Raw genomic sequence first — 21,387 nt, forward strand, 5'->3', positions numbered from 1 at the left:
CCCTCAGTTCCCCTTTTTGAAGAGCCCAACTGTGGCTGCACCTAGAAGAACACTAACGCTGAGAGTGCTGCAGCAGCCGCTGCAGAGCAATCCCTGAGCTGTGAGGCTCTGGGGCAGCCCCTGGGAGCTGCTCTGACATGGCTCACGGGCTGCAGACCCTCCTGGGCTCTGCCCAACCAACTGACCCAGGCCCATCTACTGAGCAATCTCCATGGTACAGTCTCATGCTGTTCCACCTGGCGCTGTAGACAAATAAGGCAGCCCTTGATTATTCAATTGCCTGACTTGGCTGCTTTTTTGGGGGTCTTAGGATACTGAAACCAGTGTCATCGTCTTTGCTTAGCAGTTACAAACTAAATGATGCATTTCTTTGATTTAGGCTTTAAATTTCAGTCCATGTGGATTTGTAAGGTTGTTTGATGAAGCAGGGAGTTTCTTCACTATATTCTAACTTGTAAGAAGCAAATAACACCACATCACCACCATGAAGGCCTAATTAATTTTCACCTTCATCAACAAATTTTTTATTTTGGTGTTATAATATTTTGATTAAATTTCTTCTGTCAAGGTTTTGGTAAGTGTTCTATGCCACTTCTTCCACTTAGGACTGGACTTGTTTCCCTCTTTGTGTATCTTTTTAAGCAGTTGTTTCTGCCACATTTTTTCCTTTAACTGGAAGCCTATTTGATTTTTCTCTGCTTTGACTGATGTATCTGAAATCCCATAGCATTACTAGTACCACAATTTCCACTTCAAACCACATGTTCTTCTGAACTTACTGGCTTTCTCAACACTTCTTTGTTTACAAGCTCATGATACTCCTGATTTTAAGTGCCAGAATCCCAGTTCCCTAATGACCCCTCTCATATGTCTTCGTTGTACAAAGCAATGTTTCTAAATCCTAGTAAATCTGGCTCCCAGATTTTTGCAGCTTTAATATCTGGCTGAGCGGATGGCATTTGTGTTTGGCACCAGTATATTGTGCTTGCCAAAAACATAAAATACAAATTTGGGTCAGTTCCATAATCTCTTTCAAGTATGGTGTACCCTCTTGGACCATCATGCCAGCACAGCCCAGGGTGGCAAGCTGGGGAGAGAAGAAAAATCAGTGTGAGAATGGTAGGGAGGGAATTTCTAAGTGAGAACAGCCATCAACTATTTCACAATGTGCAGTTACATCCCCAGAAGGGCTCTGTCTTAGCAACGCTTCTTCACATGGATTAACACTGTGAAAACACAAAACAATTAATTATATTGTAATGTTTGCTATTGCACAAGTTTTCAAAATTATAAGACTATGAACATGAACATTCACATACTTACATTGATTTAGAAAGTTTCAGGCTTAAGTTTAAGACAGAAACATTTTTCAGATTTTTCTAATGAATGTTTTTAAGAAAATTTTCTTATTCCAATAATATTTCTGTTGTTCAAGGAAATATAATTGCTTACTTTCTTACTTTCACCTTCCCTGCATGCACATACTTTGTTTTGTGTTTTCTCACTGTGAGCCCATTTATATTAATACCTCTGTATGTGATACAGAGTGAGAGAATCCTATCAATCAGAAGGAAAAATATAGGCTCATGAAATTACAAAAATTCTTTAGTTATCTATCTAAAGAATGGATTAGCACTGGTTGCAGCAGCTAAGATCTTTGCCCTTCAAGAATGAAGCTGGGAAACTTAATTTTTTCTTCCTCAGGATCAAAGTATTTAGCCTACATTGCTACTTCAGGGTATGTCCTATGTATAGTCTAACTCTGAAGTCTGTAAATTTGTTTCCACTGAAAAATTTGGGAGAGAAACATCTCCTGTGCACTTGAGTTGTTCAAGCTTCTGTGGTTTGTGCAGCACCCAGATGCCAGGGCTCTGTAACATGTTCAAATATAATACAATAGATTTAAGGAAATACAAGTAGTGTCCAAGTACAAAGATATTTTTTTCTACTAAAAAAATCCGTCATATGAAAAGATCAATGATTCAAACAGAGTCTTCATGTTGAAAAGAATATGTAAAGTGTAATTTCTATGAAAAGAAAGCCTTCTTTCTGAAACTGCTCTGCAGGAGGGGTCTTTATCTGTGGAGTGCAGAATGATGTTCTGGGATTACTTGTTACTTGTAAAGATGACTACATACTCCAATGGAACCTTGACATAGGAAGACAAGGCCAGGACAGTTCATGCTTTTAGTGGATTTCTTGGATTTTATATTCTCTCAAGAATTAATGAAAAAGGTTTTTTAGAAACAGAAAAACAACTGTGGTCAAGAATCTGGGGAAGACCAATACTGAATCATATAAGAAAGCTAAAGTCTAGAATTGTCAGATTAAAATTCTCATCATTTAGAAACTGGAATGAGGTTGCAGAAGATTGAACAAAAGTGTGCAAAAGCTTCATGTTAACATTATGAGGAGATACAGACAAACACAATATGGACAGAAACTCTCCAACAGAGCAGTCTCAGGGACAATTTGGCATTTAAAGAGGAAAAGAACAAAGAGACAGCAAAAAGCCTGCCCAAGAGCTCACTCCCATCACCAAAACCATGAAAAAGCAATACAGAGCAGAAAAGACAAGCAAATTACAAGATCACATAAAATTACTATGTACTAAGTACTATGAAGTAAAAGGTGATGTGGATAGACCTTCTCTTTGGGGTCATACACTTGCAGCAGAATAAATTATCATGGCAACACTTATAGTCAAGGGAAAAGGAAATAGGAGAGGGAAGAGGAGAGGAAGAAGGAGGAGGAAGGGAACAAAAAGGCAACATAAAACAGAAAACATAAGCCTCAGCCTATCATAAGACATCAAGACAAGGCAGCTACAAACAGGAAATTAAATGCCAAGTTCACAGTAAGGCATCAGTGAACGTAGTAGGTTATGAAGACTCCTACATTATTACTTGTGAATAGAAAACAAAATTGAAACCATAACAAGATAGATTAAAATTATAAAATGCATGACCACAAAACCATAAGGACCATGCAATAACCCCCCCACCCCTTGCAAAAAGACACACAAAGTAAACATACAGAGAAGGCTTACAGGCTGAGATTTCAGGTAGTGCAGACAACACAGAAACTAGTGTCGCTGAAAGAAATAATGAAACTTATTTGAGGTTTCTGACTAATTATTTAAAACAGATTCAAAAATTTAAGAAAAATCAACACCCCATACTATCTAGAGCATATGATACACTGGCATCCCTGCAGCAAAGCTGCTGCAAGTTTAGCAGGCTGTATGTGAAGGACTGGAACATGTAACATGTTCCAGGCATGTTACACCCACAACAGAAAATAAAGCTGAGCCAGTGGAGAACCTGCCTCACAGGGTACACATTACATAAATAAAAGAAAAATAGGAGAATCAAATAGAAAATGCACCGCTCTGGTCATAGAGCCTCAGACTGATCAATGTGACAGTAAAAGCTGTACCCTTAGGAATGCTGCACAAAAAATGGTGATATCTGTGCTCAGTTTTAAATGTGGAAGGAGACCTTAAATCCTAGTGTAGGAGCCAACCTAGGTAACATGGTTCTGTAGGAATTCATAGGAATCCAATTAGAACTCTGACACTGACAACAAATGTAAGGTCTATCCTTTAGAGGATCAGTGTGAGTTAGTGCCCAGCTGGCAGAAGGTGAAAGTCACACAGATGTGAAATATCTAAGTTCAGTAGCATATGTTAAAAGAAGCTGCTAGACTCAGTGCTGCTCTTATTTGATTAGTCATCCTCGTCTCAAAATAGATTTCACCTTTAGTACAGCTCTACTTATACTACAGTACAAGCCTGCCTTACTATACTGAATTTCCTCTTAAAATACTGAACTGTACATGCAGCCTCATGGTTGCCAATGAGACTTTTATGGATATTATTCAAGGGATATTTACTTTTTCAATCTTCATTAAATGTGTGGGGGTTTGTAACAAGTGTAAACTTTAGATTTTCACAGGGAATTTGTTTTTCATCAAAATACTATTTTCCACTGGAACAGCACCTTTAAAAGCAAGATAGTTGACCGTGCTGGAAATCCAAGTCCTTTAGCAACACAAAAAGAAATCAAGAAAGTGTAGGAGGCACCATTTCTTTGATAAATGAAAAAAACCAACCCAACAAAGCAGGAAACAATTACCTTTCCTTTAAAATTAATACATTAATGTTGGAAAATTACCTCTTTAGTGAAATCCTTCATAAACAATGCATAGTGTAGTTCTCACACTGTATAATTTTAATGATTTCATACATTCTGAACATACACCAGGCCTATTCTAGCTTTTGCTGTTATAGAAATATGACAGAAGACTTGCTTTTATTGATATTTCCACATTCCTGCATGTTCTAGTCCAGGTTATAGTTCTAGTCCAGTGCTACAATCAAAGTTCCTATTCCCAGGACAGCTTATTTCATTTTGGCAACAGCACTAAGTCTTATTTACTGTTTTGTGCCAATAGTTGGCAAATACAGTGTTCAGGCCAGGCTGGATGGGGCTGGGAGCAACCCTGTTTTAGTGGAATGTTTGCTACCCATGGCAGAGAGGTTGGAACTCAATGAGCTGTAAGCCCCTTCCAACCCAAAAAGCATTCTATGAAATTTGATCATATAACTCTCAAACCATCCTTGGTGGCTTGGCTGTACTGTGTATCTAGGATATGGAGACTGCTTCTCTTCCTCTCGCTTCTGTCTGAACACAGAACTACAGAAGTACTTCTGTATAGCAGCATTTTCATCACACTGGGAATATTGCAATGCTTTTTTCTTAAAATGCCATTGCCTGAAGCAAAACCAAGACACAAAAATGCCTTCACTAGAAGTATGTTTGTTTCTACTTCACAGGCATTCAGACATGCAAACGCCAAAACACAAGAGTTCAAAAGGTGTTCTACTTATCTAAATGTCATGATTTTAAGCAAATTGTAGAGGGATTTTCCAATCTGGAATACTACACATCTACAGCCTTAACTTGGGGAAAGTACTGTGCTGCCTACCCCAGCTTGGAAAACATGGACAGAAAGATATCACATGACCCTTAAAATTTAAATAAATAAATAAATAAATAAATAAATTAATTAATTAATTAATTAATTTAGCACATTCTAGTTTGAATTTGAATGAATTGAAATGAATTGAAACATATAGAAAAAGAACAAATTTGAAGTCTTACTGGAATGGACTCCTCCTGAATTAAAATTCATGCTAAGATCAAAATTTTCAACTACTGGTTTCACTGGCAAGTGCAGAAAATGATTTCATGGGCCTTCTTAAATTCAAAACAAAACAAAACAAAACAAAAAACCCAAGGTTGATACATAATCTGACAAATAGAAGCAGACTGTTCAAATCAACAGCAGTGAGACAGCTGGCATAGAAATTTTAGTCCAAAGATTTCAAGTACGGCAAAGCCATAAACAACTGAAAAAAAAAAATCTTACAATATTAAAACAGTCTGACAACTGCAAATAGTACCCTACTTAGTAATTAGATTTACTGAAATTGTTCACTGAATTTCATTAGTTTGCCTTAAAATTCAACAGCACATCTAGTAGTCCTGGTTGGTAGTAAAACTTAGTTTGTTCTGTGGCCTTGCATTAACCTTACTCTCTGTTGCTTCTGTACATCTTCTTACAGTTCATCTGTAGGTATGAAATAAGCACAACTCAATGTTGCAGATTTTAAGGGATGACACTATAGCCGCTTTTCTGCCTAGAAATTAGTGATGCTTGATAAAATTGAACAGAGAAAGAGTTAAAGGCGAACCATCTCACTCTCTGTATTACATTAGAGACTCCATCTGGGAAACAGACCCATGTTTTCTTTAGAAGGACAGCAGAGCATAAGTAATGGTCTGCTAAGCTCTCACCTGAGAAGGCACTGGGCTGTAATGCTAGGCACACCCAAAAACCGAGTGTCCCCTATAGCACTTCTGGATTAATGCCAGACTTTAGAGAGAAACTTCACTTGGTGATTTTATTATTTACAAAATACTAAAACTTTTAAATATTTTGAAATATCAGCTCTTCTGCAAATGCAGACAATAGATTCACTGACAAGTAGCACAGAAATTATAGCAATGCATGCAGTACATTTCTTCCAGGAGCTGTGAAGTGCAGGTGAAAAATATTGTGTCAATCACACAGACAAAGAAGGAAAATTACACACAGATTAGACAGCTTGAAAATGTAAAGTTAGGCATATGATACACCACTGAATTTCCTTATTAATAAAAATTTTCATATGCTCAACATGTATTCCATACACTTTTCATAAACAGTACCACAAGCTTCTTAAGGCTCCGTTGTGTCTATTCTGCTTTTATGCAGAGCAAGTTTTATACAAAATGAGAGTGATGCAGAAGTGTTAGAAGACTGATAGGCAATGACAAATATACCACATAAATTTGGAAGAGATAATGAACAGACTTCTGCAGTACAAAATTAAACACAATTGTATGTACTGCTGCTGAACACTGAAAGACATGCAGGGAACAATAATTTTGAAATGCTAAAATAGAAATGAAGGTTGGCTTTTGCATTAGCCAATTTACATTACAATCTGTACAGACAAAAGCTGCCTGCACATACAAATTCATTTACATTCCTGTAAAGTGTGCATCAGGTCTTTTCAAAACTGAAAATAAACTCAACATTTAAGGTTCTTAATCCTGAAGTAGACGACCTCAACAAAAAATACAGGCAATCTTGATAACAAAGTTAGAATTAAATCAAGAGAAGTATGTAAAATAATGAGGTCGTGCAAAGTTTTTCCTGATACTGATTTGGTTCGATTTTCATTGGTTTTCATTCCTGTCCCTGGGGCCTCTCTGAAATCATGCAAAAAGCCGTCACTTTGCTTCATGTACTTGTAGGTTGTATTTCACCACTAAAACGACCGGCGATCTTAATATTTTAGCACAGAACTATCCTACAGCCACCAGAGGCCACTGCTGTTCTTTGCTCTTTTCCTGCCTGCAGCTGGGCCGCAGCGAGTAGTCAGCTCACAGAAGCCCCAAGCATTGGCCACACTACCTTCACTCCTCCTTTCCATTTTTATATACAAATGCTGCACTTCTGCAGAGAAAATTAAAACCACTACACTTTTTATTGGCGGACAGAACGTGAAATTATCTAAATATTGCTTACCCAACCTTAGCCTTCAGGAAGAAATGAAACCTTGCATTCCAAAAACCTGAATTCATTCTTTGATATGATTAAATCGGGTTGCTTAAGGCAAGTTTTTAGATGTAACTTAATTAGGTATCTGAAAGGCTTTAAGAAAAAAACCCCAACACCCATTTGCAACGGAACAATATAAATGAACTAACGAAGTGATAATTAACATTCCACGATGAGAAAACTGTTAAGTAATGCTTTGCTACTATTGTTTACAGATAGCAGTACTCAACCCACCCTATTTTTTCATCAGTGATCTGAAGTACCTGACCAATACTACTTGCAGAGACTACATAAAGTGACATTAAACTAATAAATGAGTAACAAATGAGGACAGGATCATCCAGCCTGGTTAATGCATCATATTAAATGTGTTTTAATATAGTCTATTGAAACACTATGTAGTTTGTAATAAAGAAACTGGACATATGCCGGCATCTGGAACGGGGGGAGGAAAAAGGGACATCCTGGAAGGCAATGAGAAGAACATGAACATTTTAAGAGTTTAGCAAACAAGCAGTAGCAAGCCAGTTCAGTGGCAATGGGCTTTGGATCTATTTTTGGCTGTAAGACTTGAGTAGCCAAAAAAAATTTAAAAGGTAGTTTGATCACTGCAGGCAGTATTCTCATACAAGTTCCTGCTGAAATATACAGAAATATACTCCTTTTAAAAAGGTATTTAAAATGAAAAGTTGCAGAAAACTCCCATAACTCACAAGGAAGCTTTAGAGCCTTAATTAGGTCGAAATACAGAGATAATGGAAGAAGAGGGATCAAGTCATTCATCATAAGTATTTTGTATTAAGTTTTATTTAGTAAGAAAGAGGTGTAATAAACACATCATTTTAGAAGCTGAACCCATGTGTATTAAATGATGACATACAGCAGTGTCTTTGGAAGCAATGAAATCTATGAAGTGCTGAATGCGATGTCAAGAAAAGCATATGCAACTTTATTGTCATCATTCCAGGAGCACAGTTCTATTCACAGAAATTACAGAATCAAACACTATGGCTTGTGATACAAAAAAATCACTATGACCTTTTACAACAACTCACATTAAGATCTGGAGAGGGACTTCTGACAAAGCTCACAAGCAGCGATAGGACAAATGGGAATGACTTTAAACTGAAGGAGGGTACCTTAGATACAAGAAAGGAATTCTTTACTGTGAGGGTAGTGAGACACTGGCACAAGCTGCCCAGAGAAGCTGTAGATGCTCCATTCCTGGAAGTGTTAAAGGCTAGTTGGATAGGGCTTGAACAACCTGGTCTAGTCAAACGTGTCACCGCTCATGGGCAGGGGCATTGGAACGAGATGATCTTTAGGGTCCCTTCCAACCCAAACCACCTGGTGATTCTCAGATGTCCTTGGGCAGCAATTCCGTTCAGGTAGCAAAGCTTGGCCAGGGCACAGCCAGGCCAAACAATTCCAGCAAGTTCAGTCGGCCTCGGCAGCAAGCCCCGCCTGCACTGGCAGCCCTGCGGGCTGGAGGCTGCTGCCTTCCCGGGCACCAGGTGAGTCCCATGTGCTCAGGTTTTGCACCCCTCAGCCTAAAATGGGAATTTATGGAGGGTGTGAGACGGGAAGGCAGGGAACAATCGCTCACAGAGAACAGAATCACAAAATACCCACAGCTGGAAGCACCCATAAGGACAGGAGTCCAACTCCCAGCCCAGCAGAGGACAGCCCCAAGATCATACCGTGTGCCTGAGAACACTGTCCAAACATTCCTGGAGCTCTGCCAGGTTTGGCGCTGTGACCAACTTCCCTGGGGAGCCCGTTCCAGGGCCCAGCCACCGTCTGAGGGAAGAACCGTATCCTAGTACCTAACATCCAAACTAGGTTTTCCCTGGCACAACTTCGGGCCACGAAACACTCGGCTCTGGCCGAGTACTGCTTTCAGGCTCTGAGACTCGCACCCTCACCGAATCACAGAACTCTTTTAAGGGTTGGAAGGTATTCCAACCCCTCTGCCAAGGCAGGGCCAGCTACAGCAGGGGACACAGGTACGCGGCCAGATAGGAGCGCCAGGAAGGCAGACCCGCTGTTCCCGCGGCCCCGTTCCCGTTCCCAGGCCTGCTCCCCGAGGGCGCCCTGCGGGCCCCGCCCGCCGCCGCCGCCGCACCCGGATGTACCGACCTCCCCCCCACCCCGGCACATGCCGGCGCATGCGCACCGGGGGCCGCCGCCGCCCCTCGCCCGCCGTGCGCCCCCCGCCCTCCCGGCCCTGCCGTGAGTTCCCCGCAGCCCCGCTCGCCCCCCCCGGGAGCGCCGGCGCCCGCCCCCCGCAGCCCGTGTGAAGGGCCGGGCCCCCCCGCCCGCCCCCGCCCCTCCGTCCCCCCTCCGCCGTTGCCAAGAGTGTGTGTGTGTGTGGTGTGTCTGTGTGTGCGTGCGCCGGGGGGGGCGGGAGGGACGGGTTGGGGGCGGCCATGCCGAGGGGGCGGCCCCCCGAGCCCGGGGGGGAGAGTGGTGAGGCCGGCGCCGAGGCAGGTAACGAGGGCGGCCGGGCGGGCGCGACCCGCGCCCGGGGGTGGGAGGCGAGAAGCCTCCGCGGGCTCCGCATATAGTCCCCGGATATGGGGGAGGAAGGCCGGGTCTATTGTGCGAGGGTACAGGCGAGAGGGCGGAGGGGAGGAGAGGAGAGCGGAGGGAGCCGGGCCCGGCTCTGCGGAATGATACCGGGCGGGCAGCGGCGGAGCCGGCCGGGGCGGCCTCGCCGCCTCCCCGCAACCTCCCGCCGGAGGAGCGGCGGCCGTGGCTGTGATGGCCGGCGGAGGAGCGTTCCTCGGGCCTGGCCCTCCTGCTCCTCCTCCTCCTGCCGCGGTGCGGGCCCCGGGGCCGGAGGAAGAGCTCGGGTCGGCTTGCGGCGGGCAGAACGGGAAGGCTCCGGCTCCTTCCGCTGCTCCTCTCCCTCCCCTCCTTCTCCTGGCCAAATTTACGAGACCTTCGAATAAAGCATGATAAACAGATGGAAAATCAACTCGTCCATCTCTCTGATTTGCAAGGACGACGTTATTTTTGAGTTTGTTGTCGTTTTCCTTGTGAATATATGTGTAAAAATCACCAAACGAAACTAGTTTCCTCTCCCAACATGTATTGGTCTCACGCTTAAATTTTAAAATTTTTGATTGTGTTTTATTGGCGTTGATGTCTGGAGAGTACTTTCAGGGCAGGATTGGTTTGGTGGGCTGGGGCGCTTTTTTTTTTTGACAGCAGTTCGTAGCTGGTGAGTTTTACGACTCTTTTGTGTAGTTTGCTCCTGCTGATGTTACTGTGATACTGTGAACAATATTGGAATAAGGCCCACAAACAAAAAATGCTGTGGTTGAGGTAGGCCTGAAGCCCTCATAAGTGACTTCTTCAGCACAAGTGTGTAGCAGTAGGTTTTTATTTCATATATGTATTTTTTTTAACAGATAGAATGGAGGGAGATTTCATAAAGCATTTGAATACCATGCCTATTTCAGTCATGAAAAGTCTGCTAATTATTATTTCCAGTATATATTTAGAAAATTTTGCTGTCGTAATGCTTGCAGATGAGCTCTGTAAAGGGAATGTGTAGGTGAGCTTTCTGTGGAATACTTTTCTGTAAAATTGAAATGTGCTGATAGGCGAAGAAAAATGCTGTACTGGTAAGCGAAGGTTGGGAAGTTGGGCACGATTTTTTTCTACAGTATGGAAAGCCAGATGGGCCACACATTCCTACCAGAAATGGTTTGGCTTGGTTTTTGTTGTTGTTATTATTAATTCTGTTTGATTTCAGCTTTTGATCACTAAGTAATAAGGATATAAAGAAGGTCCTTAAGAACTTTTCCCAACTTTGGAGGTTGAGGTGTTTGTGTTTTTTTTTTTTGTTTGTTTGTTTGTTTTTATTGTTTAAACTAAAAATCTATGTAAAGATCTACTTAGTTCTGTAGCTTTTGAAAGGGTATGCAGGTGTCATACGTATGTGAAGTCATATATAGTAATGGCATGATGTATGAATGGGAAAAAGATGAGAATTTAGACTTGACACAAGCTGTCCAGACAACTGCAGCCTAATAGCTGTATTCATTTTGCTTGTAGTTGGACCTTGATCTTAGGCTATTTCTATGGTAAGAGGTGTGTTATGGCTGGCAAGACTTACTGTGAGTTTCATCACATTCTCTATTTTTCACATTTTCATTTCTTTTAAAAGAAATTTGCTAGTTTATTAATGATAGAGGTGGTTTGAATGCAGACAGCAGTTGAGAATTACAGGGTGTAGGGCTATCACAGGGACTGAGAGACAACTGCAAGGATTGCCCTATATAGGCAAATTTTGTGGATTCTGGTTGTTTTGGTCCTTGAGATTTCAGCTGTTTGGGAAAGCAGCAAAGTCAGTGTTGGCAAGCAGCACGTTTTTTTCTGCACTTCCCTGTGACAAAAAAAGGTCATGAATGAGGAAGCTCTAGCTGAACAGGACAGCTTGAATCTTGGAAATTTATGTTCTCAGGACATTTGGCTGTTTGTCCTGTTCATATACAGACTGTGAAAACTGGTTGTGCATTTAATAGGTTTCACTTTTACCAGGAGGAATTTTATTTAGAAAATACGTGTTTACAAAAATAAGTCTTGTGTCCTTTACTTAGGAAATTGCATAGGTTTAGGTTTTTTTCAAGTGTGCTCCTTGGAATTTCTACAGTTGTGCTGATGTCTTTCATGGAAGTGTTGCTCTCTGTAGTTGTACAGCCTGTATGTTTATGGTAATTCTGCTTTTGGAGAAATGGAGAAAATAAAGGTGAATCAATAATGTTTTATGTAGCTTCCTTAGACTGCTCTAACCACCATGCATGTCAAAGACTAGAACAAATTCTTTGTTCTAGGAAAATTAAATATGTTTGATAAGAAAAATGAATTCTAGGTAACAGTAGTCAAAATTATATCTTGACCTCAACAGCTGATACTTTAAAAGATCCTTTTTCTTTTTTGGTATTGTACTGTTTTCCAAAAACCATCTTGCAATTTTTATTTTTTTTTTAAACTCAATCGAGCTGCTCAAATTGACCTCTCTGGTCAAAACTGAAACATGGTAGGTTCTGTCTGAGCATAAGGAAACACTTCTTCACTGTGAGGGAGGCTGAGCACAGGCAGTGGTTACGCAAGGGAGTTGTGGAGTCTCCTTCCATAGGGAGGCCCTTTCTGTTTTTACCTGTGATGTTTGTCGCTGACTAGCGGCAACATGAAATGAGCATTTTTGACTTTCGTTATCCGATCATTTTCAAATAGCAGGAAAGGAATGCTTTGAACAGCGAAATTAAATATTTCAGGCTGTACTGAAGCAGTTTTTAAGCCTAGAGTGTATGTCCTTTATTAAACCCAAGGGCTACTTTTAAACAAGTTTAAACTGAATTCCTTTATGAGTGCAGTTAAAACTTCAGTATTTCATGTCTTCAGAGGGCCTGAATTGTAACAGAATTTACACATGAAGGATGATAAATACTAAATAGACAAAGCTAGGAAAAACAGAGATGACATAGCTTTAAGTTTGCCTCTGCAGAGCTGGCTGTGTTTTGTTTGCTGCCTGTCAGTCCTCTAGCAACGTTTAGGGTGTGAGTACATTGAATTAGGGGAAAATCAGTTTAGTGGCTTTACTTTCCAATTTTATGTTACTGAAGAAAAATGAAATTTGAATGCACGTAAGTTAAATCTTTCCAAATTTTTGTAGTGTAGATTATTTTAGTCGTTGTGCATTAGGGTTTTATGTGGTGACCTCTGACTGACAAGAGAAGAATAGGTGATGATGTCATGCAGGCAAGAATGAAGAGGTTGTGGTACAGCTTGTGTGGTGTGCAGTAAATCTCTTAAATACAATAGGTATAGGTAATTCCTTTTGAAAAGATGCAGGAGGAGCAACTGCTCAAGCTTTTGCCTTGGAAAAAGTTCATATTTAGGCTTTTGTGGTGATACTCTGGTATCTCACTGTTCTGCAGTAAAAAAAGTCCACAAAGGCATGTGTTGAGTGTAAAGATGATAAATTTGGTTTACACTGGTGTGCTTTAATTACACACTAATTCCTCACTGTACTTGAAATAATGTCCATGGCTTTTCTCAAACTGAGTATCTTGTTTTGATGCAGTTGAATAACTTGTTCTGTTTGATAGCTTCAGTCCTTGTTCTGTCCCTTGTCCATAGATTTCTGCCAGTTGCAGAAGTTTTATTTCCTATGAATTTGTGTTCATACCTTCATTTATTCATTTATTCCCATGCATTAAGTGCTTCCAAATTTAATTAAAATTTTTATTTGAGACCTCTCATGTTCCTCTTTTGAGTTTTGTTGCTGCAGTTGGATTATGTTCACTCTCTGGAAGAGGGAAGACCGTGCAGTAAGTCATTTAGTTCATTCAGAAGTTTCTGTTAACAGTGTTGTAGCTGGGCACAGGTAAAGGTCATGGTTTCAAACATGAGAAATCCAAATCATGTAAAAAACAAAAAAATGATAGCTTGGTATGCAGCTGTCTAAAAAAAGTGTAACTCCTGTTTTGGAGTATTTAACAATAAATATGGCAGTATTTACTTAAATGTCAAACGAAGCTATCCAAGCTGGTTAAGGAAATGCCAATCTTCAGTTGTCTGTGTAGGTCAGGATGATGTGGATGGTGTATCTGTGTGGTGGGTTGACCTTTGTTAGCAATTAAGCACCCTCCAACCACTCACTTTCTCCTGCAGTAGGGTGAGAGAAAGAATGGATATAGGAAGAGTAAGAAAAAGCTTGTAGATTAAGATGAGGGCAGTTGAGGAAATAAAGGAGGAACATAAAAAAAAAAAATTAAAAAACCCCAAAAAACAAACAAAAAACCCAAACCAACCAAATTGCTAACCAACAAAAAAGCCCAACCAAGTGATGCAAAGGTAAATGCTTGCCATTGCTCACAGAGGTGCAGTCTGGTGCTCAGTCTCTGAGCAAAGAACACAACCTTGGGAGAACCACCTCCAGTTGTATATTGCTGAGCATGATGGTTTATGGCTTGGAATATCCCTTTGTGTTACCTCCAACCTTTCTCCCACCCTCAGCCTACCCACTGTGGGGGCAAAGTGAGAAACAGAGAAGGCCTTCATGCTGTGCAGCACTGTTCAGCAATAGTTTAAGCAGTGATGTTAGCAGCATTGTTTTAGTCACAAATTTGAAACACAGCACCATATGGGCTGATAGGAAGGAAGTTAACTCTCTCCTAGCCAGACCCAGTGTAGCCTACTTAGCATCTAACTGGCTGTGATGGAGCTGTGAATTCTGTGTCCTCGACAGTTAATTCAGGCTTCTCTGCAGCATCAGTGCAGCAGTGTGGCTGTGCTCTGTCTGGACACTGCTTCTGAAAGGAGTGCATCTACTTTGTGTTGGCGCATGGCAAGTGACTGGCCCCTGGATGTCCGTCTCAGCAGTGTGTCCCAGATTGTTGACCAAAGCATAATAAAAATACCTTGTCATACATGAGCAAATCTTGATTGATTTCTGGATTTTGGCATGATGCATGGACTGAAGTTGAGTCCTTCTCCTGCTCTTCCCTTTAGAAGTCAGAAGGAATGTCTACTGTTTTTGTTTAGAGTGCTGGGCTAGACTTAAACTAACCTGTTGCTTTTATGATTGCAAAACTAAGCAAAACGTTTTAATGATTCATTATCATTTGTATTCTACGAGTTCAAGTGTAGTATGAGAAAATGTCAGTATTGTGATCCCTGTTTTGTTCTCTTGTCCTACCACTTTCTTTCCACTTTGAAATTAGTAAATAGGTTTTGATAGGGTCAGACCCTTTTGTCCCTAGGCTTGCCAGCTGCCATTTAACATAAGTGACAAGTTTTTACCCATGAATTTCACAAGCTTGCGTGTGTATTTGCAATATCCTCTAAGTCAGATTCGGGGAGGTTATTGGAGATCTAATAAGGCTGTGCTGCATTCACAGCTGAATGAGTCCATCTGCGCCTTGCAGAGAAGGCTGTGGGCTGCCATGAGGCACAGTGCTGCTTACATAAGGAGAGAATGGCTGGGAGTGCTCTAATTCTGTCTTCCTCCTTTCACATTGAGTTGTCATCAGCGGCTTCTAGCAGAGAGCACCTGCTTGCTGACTCAACTCCTGAGGTCAAGTGTTGGTGAAGGCTGTATACAGCTGAGTTCACCCAAAGTGATTGCTGCTGCTCTGTGAGGGACAATAAATTCAGGAAAGACATAACAGGTTGTAACATTAAGAGAATTCCAGTAAGACAATGTTTAAACTGAAAGTTTGTTATCATTGATAGATACTTTGCAAATCTGATTCTTCTGTTTTTGGGCACTTAGGACAAACTGTAAGAATACAGACAAAAATACATTTGACAGTGCATGTTGACAAAGATGTGTTTGATGGTGCATAATGAGCTAAGTGCTCCCTGTTTAGGTTAATTGTATTGATACTTGACTGTCTCTCCCAAGCTGTGAAGGAATAAGGTTGATTTATGTTGCAGCTAGACTAACATGCAAATTGAAAAAAAAAAATAGAAAGTGACAGTAGCTTCTGCACTGTTTCTATGCAGCTAATACTAATAAATACAAATGTTTGAAACTTTCCCTCAGTTCAGCAAGGTTTATCATTTGTTGTAGTGTGCAGACCTGAAAGAATCACTTATTTCTGAGAGTAATTTTCTGTTTTCTTTCTCTGTGATTGTTTACAGATATCACTAAGAAGCCACTCTCTAGTAAGAACATGCCAGTTTTTCATGTGATTGTGTTGATACTTTGCGCTTAATCAGTTAGTGTCTTCTTGAGCTAAAACCTCAAACTTAATTCTTTGTTTTTGGCTGGAATGGCATTCTGAATTGCATTAATTAATTGAAAAAGCAGACTTGTGTTTTCATCTGCCAGAGTATACCTGACAATAAATAGATTGATTCATTTGTGTTTCTAAAGCTTATATTTTTCTAAGAGCATAAGCATCATATTGGCTATTTATGAGATGCTTGCTAATGTAATACATGTGCCCATCAAATGTTATGTCAGTATTTTGATTTTTTTCACTTGGGTACTCAGGGATTGTTTAGAATTGTTGCATTTTTTTTTTAATTGATAGATTTCTCAGTGCATTTAAAAAAGATTCACGCCTCACTGCCAGCTTCTTGAACTTGCTTTTGTCTGTCATGTACTGGTCTTTAAGATAGGTTCAGTATTTTGCAGTGTTTGGCTTGTTTAATGATCCAAGCTGATGCACTAAAAGCATTTTTTTCCTCTGATATAGGGAAAGATTATTTTATTGCTGATTTGTCTGAAATGTAGTAGTGTAGGTTATTACTTTGACTTGTTATGAAAGAGGTATCTGCAAAGAAAGTTTTTATTGGGACACTGAGTCTTCTAATAAGCAAATTGTGTCAAATGGTTATTTAATTTTTGAAACATTTCTTTTGATAACATTGCAATGGAAACAGACCTGAGTCATACTTCACGAGGCTGTGACACCTTCCTGAAAAGTCAAAATATGGCTCACTTGCTTGTGAATTCTTTAATTGACTGTGTCTTTCTTGGTTTTACTGTCCTAATTCTAAACACAGTGTAACAGTTTAGGCCTTGCTGTTATCCAGTTGTTTGATTTCAGGAGGGATATTTTTCTGAATACTCTCCTTGTTAGTAGAAGTGTAAGCTATAGGGTCACTTCCTATGTCTTTAATGAAAAGGAGTTATGCAGCTCTCTGAAATAGCCAGTATTTGGTAGGTGATATATGACCAGATTGTTCTAGTGACAATACAAAGGAAAAAGGACATTATAGTTTTATCTCTCCCATAGGCTACTTCAGATGCAGTGTTAACGAATAAAAGAGTTTGTGTTTTAATTTAAACCTGTATTACATAGCAGTCCTGCCCTTTGTGTAAAAGTTAAACGATCGAACTTTCAGAATTCTTTAATGTCCGGCCTGGACTGTTTATGTGGACATGCTGGCTGTAACTATCTAGAGCAGACTTCAGCCTCATCTCCCAATAGCTGAGCCTTTGAAGACTTCTGGAGTCTAACCTAAGTTGATTGGCTGTGCCTTGTCCTTAAGGATTTCTGCACTGAGAGTCATCTGCAAAGAGAAGTTGGACTTTACAGTCCAGTTGGTGGTTATCTAGAGTTCAGTCCTGATTCCCCAATGTCTTTCCTTTGCTTTTTGGCAATATGAAAGACAGGACCAAAAACCCTGTAAGATCTGGCATTGGAAAAAGTTAAAGATTTTCTTTGGAAGAGTAATGCTTAAAATGTTGCAGATGTAAGCAGTCCATTTTCTATATGGATGCCTTCTGTTTCTTCTCCCATGGGATCTGAGTGCTTTTGGGAAGGTGGAAAAGCTTGGAGGCAGCTCAGGATTTATGATTATCCATGAACTAATCTTGAGAACTTTGAGATGCTTTGGAATGGTATGTGACATGTTCCAACTCCTCATTTTTTGAAATTCAAGCTGGTTTTCTGTTATTTTTTTTATCAAATATTTTAAGATTATACATTTGTTGCCACTTTCTGCTTACTTTAGTGGTGATAATTTCTGTCTTTTTACAGAAAAGCTGAAGTATTTTCAGGTACTATATCAGGTGGTCTGATTTCATAGAATTGTAGTAATCAAATTATTTTGAAATATTACATGATACTTTATTTTTCATTCTGTAGTTAAACTCCTTTTTAAATTGCAGAAGAAAATTCACATTCACATTAATTCACATTCAGATTAATCAGTATTGTAGTCAATACAGATATGATACACATTTTCATATATATGATACATAGATATATTATTGACCCAAGACCAATGCCACTTGGCAGTATTATTGAGAAACTGGAGAGCATGTTGGGATTTTGCTTCAAAGTGTAGAGAAGTTAGCACCTTTGATGATATCACATTTTTGCTACTTCAATTGCTTAGACATTGTTTTAGCATATTGCCCAGTTCCTTTGATCTCAAGAGTGAATGTTTAAAGATAATAATCTCTTTGGCTCAAAGAAAAGGTTTGATGGCCTTTGTAAAGTCATGGATTGGATCATTTTTCACTTGTCAATTTGAAGTGAGAGGTCAGGCCTACATGGGATTGAACAATTACTTCTTTTTCCAGGGGAAAGGAAAGCTTTGTGTGTTATGTTTTCATGTAGCCCAAGTATAGGAGTAGATTTTTTCTTTCACTTCTCTTGTGATGCCATTATTTACAGAAAATGATTTTGTGTCCTTCCTTCTACTCTGGCATATTTATCACAAGATTGCTTAAAGGATTGTATCTTGTAATTAAAGCTATGTTTTTCAGCTTTTGAAGAAATGTGACCATTTCAGGGTTGTTATTGATAGTGTCTGCATACTATGAATTTATATTCTTCTAAAGGGTGCAGTAAGTTTACACACGATAAACATTAGTGATATTTGCATCATTCTGTTACAGAGAAATACATGATAACTAAACTTGACAAAGCAAAATTTAATTGGGTGACTTAGTCCAGCAATGGGAAGTGTAAGTCCCTAGGGCATTGTTTTTTATTGTGATTTCTTGCTCAGAATATATTGTGCTGAGATGTTTCCTACAGCTTTCTCAACTACAAGCTTTCAAAGTTTGTTTACGAGAATTTTAGCTGGAAAAAAAAAATTGATCAGAACATAAGGTAGTGATATTTTTTTCCCCTTGTAAATAGTGTGGTGAATGAGAGAGGACTTTGAAGTGGGTGCAGTAGAGTTGAAATGCTATATGAATTGTAATCTTCAATTTCCTCTGAGGAAATGTAAACAGGATGCTGTAAACTACTTGGGTTGTTGTTACTTCCAATGCCTAGTTCTTACATACACGAAGTACTGACTTAAAGACAAACATCAGAAACTTTGCATGTCTAGATAATAAAATCAATTTCTTTTTGTGTTCTGTTGTTGATGCAGTTTTGGTTGTGGCTGTGTTTGAAACTGAATTTTATATTTTTTTTTTCTTTCATGACCCTAACCTGCAGCACAAGCTGATTCCTGCTGCCAGTTGGTTTTCTTAAAGTTTTGTTTTTAAATAAAGATAACTTCTTAGTAATACAGTATCTTCTAAAATGCAAAATGTGTTTAACTTCCTTGATTAATATTTTCCTTATATCATGAAGTATTTATAGGATTGACTTCACTTATTTGAGCAGGAGGATGTAGAAACTTGCAACTTGTATATCAAAAGTTTTGTGACTGCAGGAGTTCAAAAGAAAACTGCATAGGCTTAGACCGGGTCTGTTTAAAGAAAAATGCATCTCTTTCCATTGAATTAATATGAATGCACTTAGACTTGCAGTTTAGTGCATCTGTCTCAACTGTTTGAAACATTGGTGCTGGGTTTACAGCTCTAAAGGTTTTAAAATAGGCTTTATTAAAGGTTTTATAATGCCAGAAGAAGAAAGAAACTATGTCAAAACTTTTCTTAAGGCAAGAGATTAGAGAAAGAGATGGGAGGGAGGACAGAAAACCTGTGTAGTCAGAACTGCTAACTATATAATTTTAAAAAACTTTTTTAGAAACATATAATGTAACATTAAAAGTAACCCCTGGCAGTATCTGACTCATACCTGGTGTTTTTTGCAACATTTCATTTTGTCTCAAACTTGATGGGTGTTTATTAAGCACAGAAAGAATTTATTTCAGATTACTGGGTAAAGGTGATTATGTATGTCCGTAGTGACTGGCAGTTTGAGGTATGAATATATTTGGTTGATCCTGTGTCAACAATAAGCAGGAAGCAGGAATATGTATGCCTGAGATCTGCAAGATTCCTTGAAGTTACACCGTTGGATAAGTCACAAATCTTAGAGGAATTGGAATAGTTTCTGCTTCAAATTTTTCTGGTTTTTAAAATTATAAGTAGATAAAATGTGACTTCATAAAAATGTTTTGTTGCTTGTTTTGTAGATGATGTTCTGACGCCAAATACGGAGAACAGTAATTTTCCCTACCAAGTACCCAGCTTCCATAAGTGTGAGATTTGTTTGCTGTCTTTTGCAAGAGAGACCCAGTTCCAGCGCCATATGAGGGATCATGAGCAAAATGACAAGGTATGAATTGTGGTAGCTATAACCATTGTGCATTGATATTTTCATATACTGTCAAGTGAAGCTTACACAAGACAACTGTCCCATTTCTCTTAAGTCACACCACTAATAATTATTACTCAGGGACCTCAGAGTTTTGTGACATTTCTCTTTCATGTTTTCTCATGTTTCCTTTGAGATAGGACTTTCTTTGATGCCCTTTAATTGGATTGTTGTTTCCAGATCAGTAATTTTTAATTTTAGCCATTTTATTTGATATGTAAAATACCAAGGTAGATGACAAAGTGTGAGTTTTTTCAATAGAGTTTGCAAAGTGGTTATATACATTAGCAATAAAAAGAAAATAATGTTTATATTAACAGGACCCTACTGGTAAAATAATTTAGTATGTATGTATTGATCAGTAGATTAATGTCTTCTCTTTAGTTGCTTACAAATCAAATTTGGGAAAGAACGAGAAGACTACAGATATGTGATTAAGACTGGACTGGCTTTTTAAATTAAGCTTTTGCCACAAGTTGCATCTGTAATATGAAGCATTTATTTCCCTTGCTTTCTATTTAACAAAGTTAGAACTACTTACGTGTGGTAGGAAAATAATTTTATTACTTTTTGAGGTAGCCCTAAATACAGATTAAATTGTACAAAACATAGCACTTGGAGATAATTCACGTATACAAAGAACAATTACACTAGTTTCAGTGTTGTAAAGTTGATAAAGTTATACCCATGCTATTGCACACTTATGTAAGAGCCTTTAAGTCTAAAAGTGAAACTGCTCTTAAAGAATGAAAACTGGTTGTGCAGATACCAAGTGAAGAGCAGTCAGGCCTAGTATAAACCAAGTGTTTTGCTGTTTTGATTATTAGTTTTACTTAAGGAGATTTCATGCAATCTCAGAATATGCTGAGTTGGAAGGATCCACAGGGATCAAGACCAAGCCCTGGCCCTGTGCGGGACACCCCAAGAGTCACAGCAAGTGCCTGAAAGCATTGTCTAAATCCTCTTTGAACTCTGTCAGGCCTGGTGCTGTGGCTGCTTCCCTGGGGAGCCTGTTCCAGTACCCAGCCACCCTCTGGGTGAATCATGATCACAGTTAAAGTAGGAAAATGTATTTCTGTCTCTTGCTCATTCCTCTCTCCTACTAACTTCACTCTTTTCAGACAGTCTCAGTTTTGAGTCTCTGGTTTCCTTAGTTCCCCTTTCCCTTTGTGCT

General features: G+C 39.4%; 1 protein-coding gene and 1 long non-coding RNA gene across 5 annotated transcripts in view; one reads left to right on the forward strand and one right to left on the reverse strand.

Annotated features, from left to right (window-relative positions):
- Positions 1–7,962: 7,962 nt before the first annotated feature.
- LOC148185103 (uncharacterized) lies at positions 7,963–9,267 on the reverse strand. The gene is made up of 2 exons (XR_015773712.1): positions 8,874–9,267; positions 7,963–8,723 (listed from the first exon to the last, which is right to left on the reverse strand). It is a non-coding gene; the product is annotated as an uncharacterized LOC148185103 (long non-coding RNA).
- Positions 9,268–9,566: 299 nt separating this feature from the next.
- The window catches only part of ZNF236 (zinc finger protein 236), a 76,231-nt gene continuing 64,410 nt past the window's right edge, over positions 9,567–21,387 (forward strand). For all 4 annotated transcript variants that reach the window (XM_005517311.3, XM_014256839.2, XM_014256853.2 and 1 more), the window contains exons 1-2: positions 9,567–9,663; positions 20,032–20,174. In XM_005517311.3, the coding sequence (XP_005517368.2) occupies positions 9,603–9,663; positions 20,032–20,174 (204 nt within the window). In that variant the 5' untranslated portion in view covers positions 9,567–9,602. The remainder of the gene's footprint in view (positions 9,664–20,031; positions 20,175–21,387) is intronic.

Source organism: Pseudopodoces humilis, chromosome 1, assembly GCF_049639895.1.
Source record: "Pseudopodoces humilis isolate 2021_Gansu_Grassland_sample_001 chromosome 1, ASM4963989v1, whole genome shotgun sequence".
In the NCBI taxonomy this organism is placed as follows: Eukaryota; Metazoa; Chordata; class Aves; order Passeriformes; family Paridae; genus Pseudopodoces; species Pseudopodoces humilis.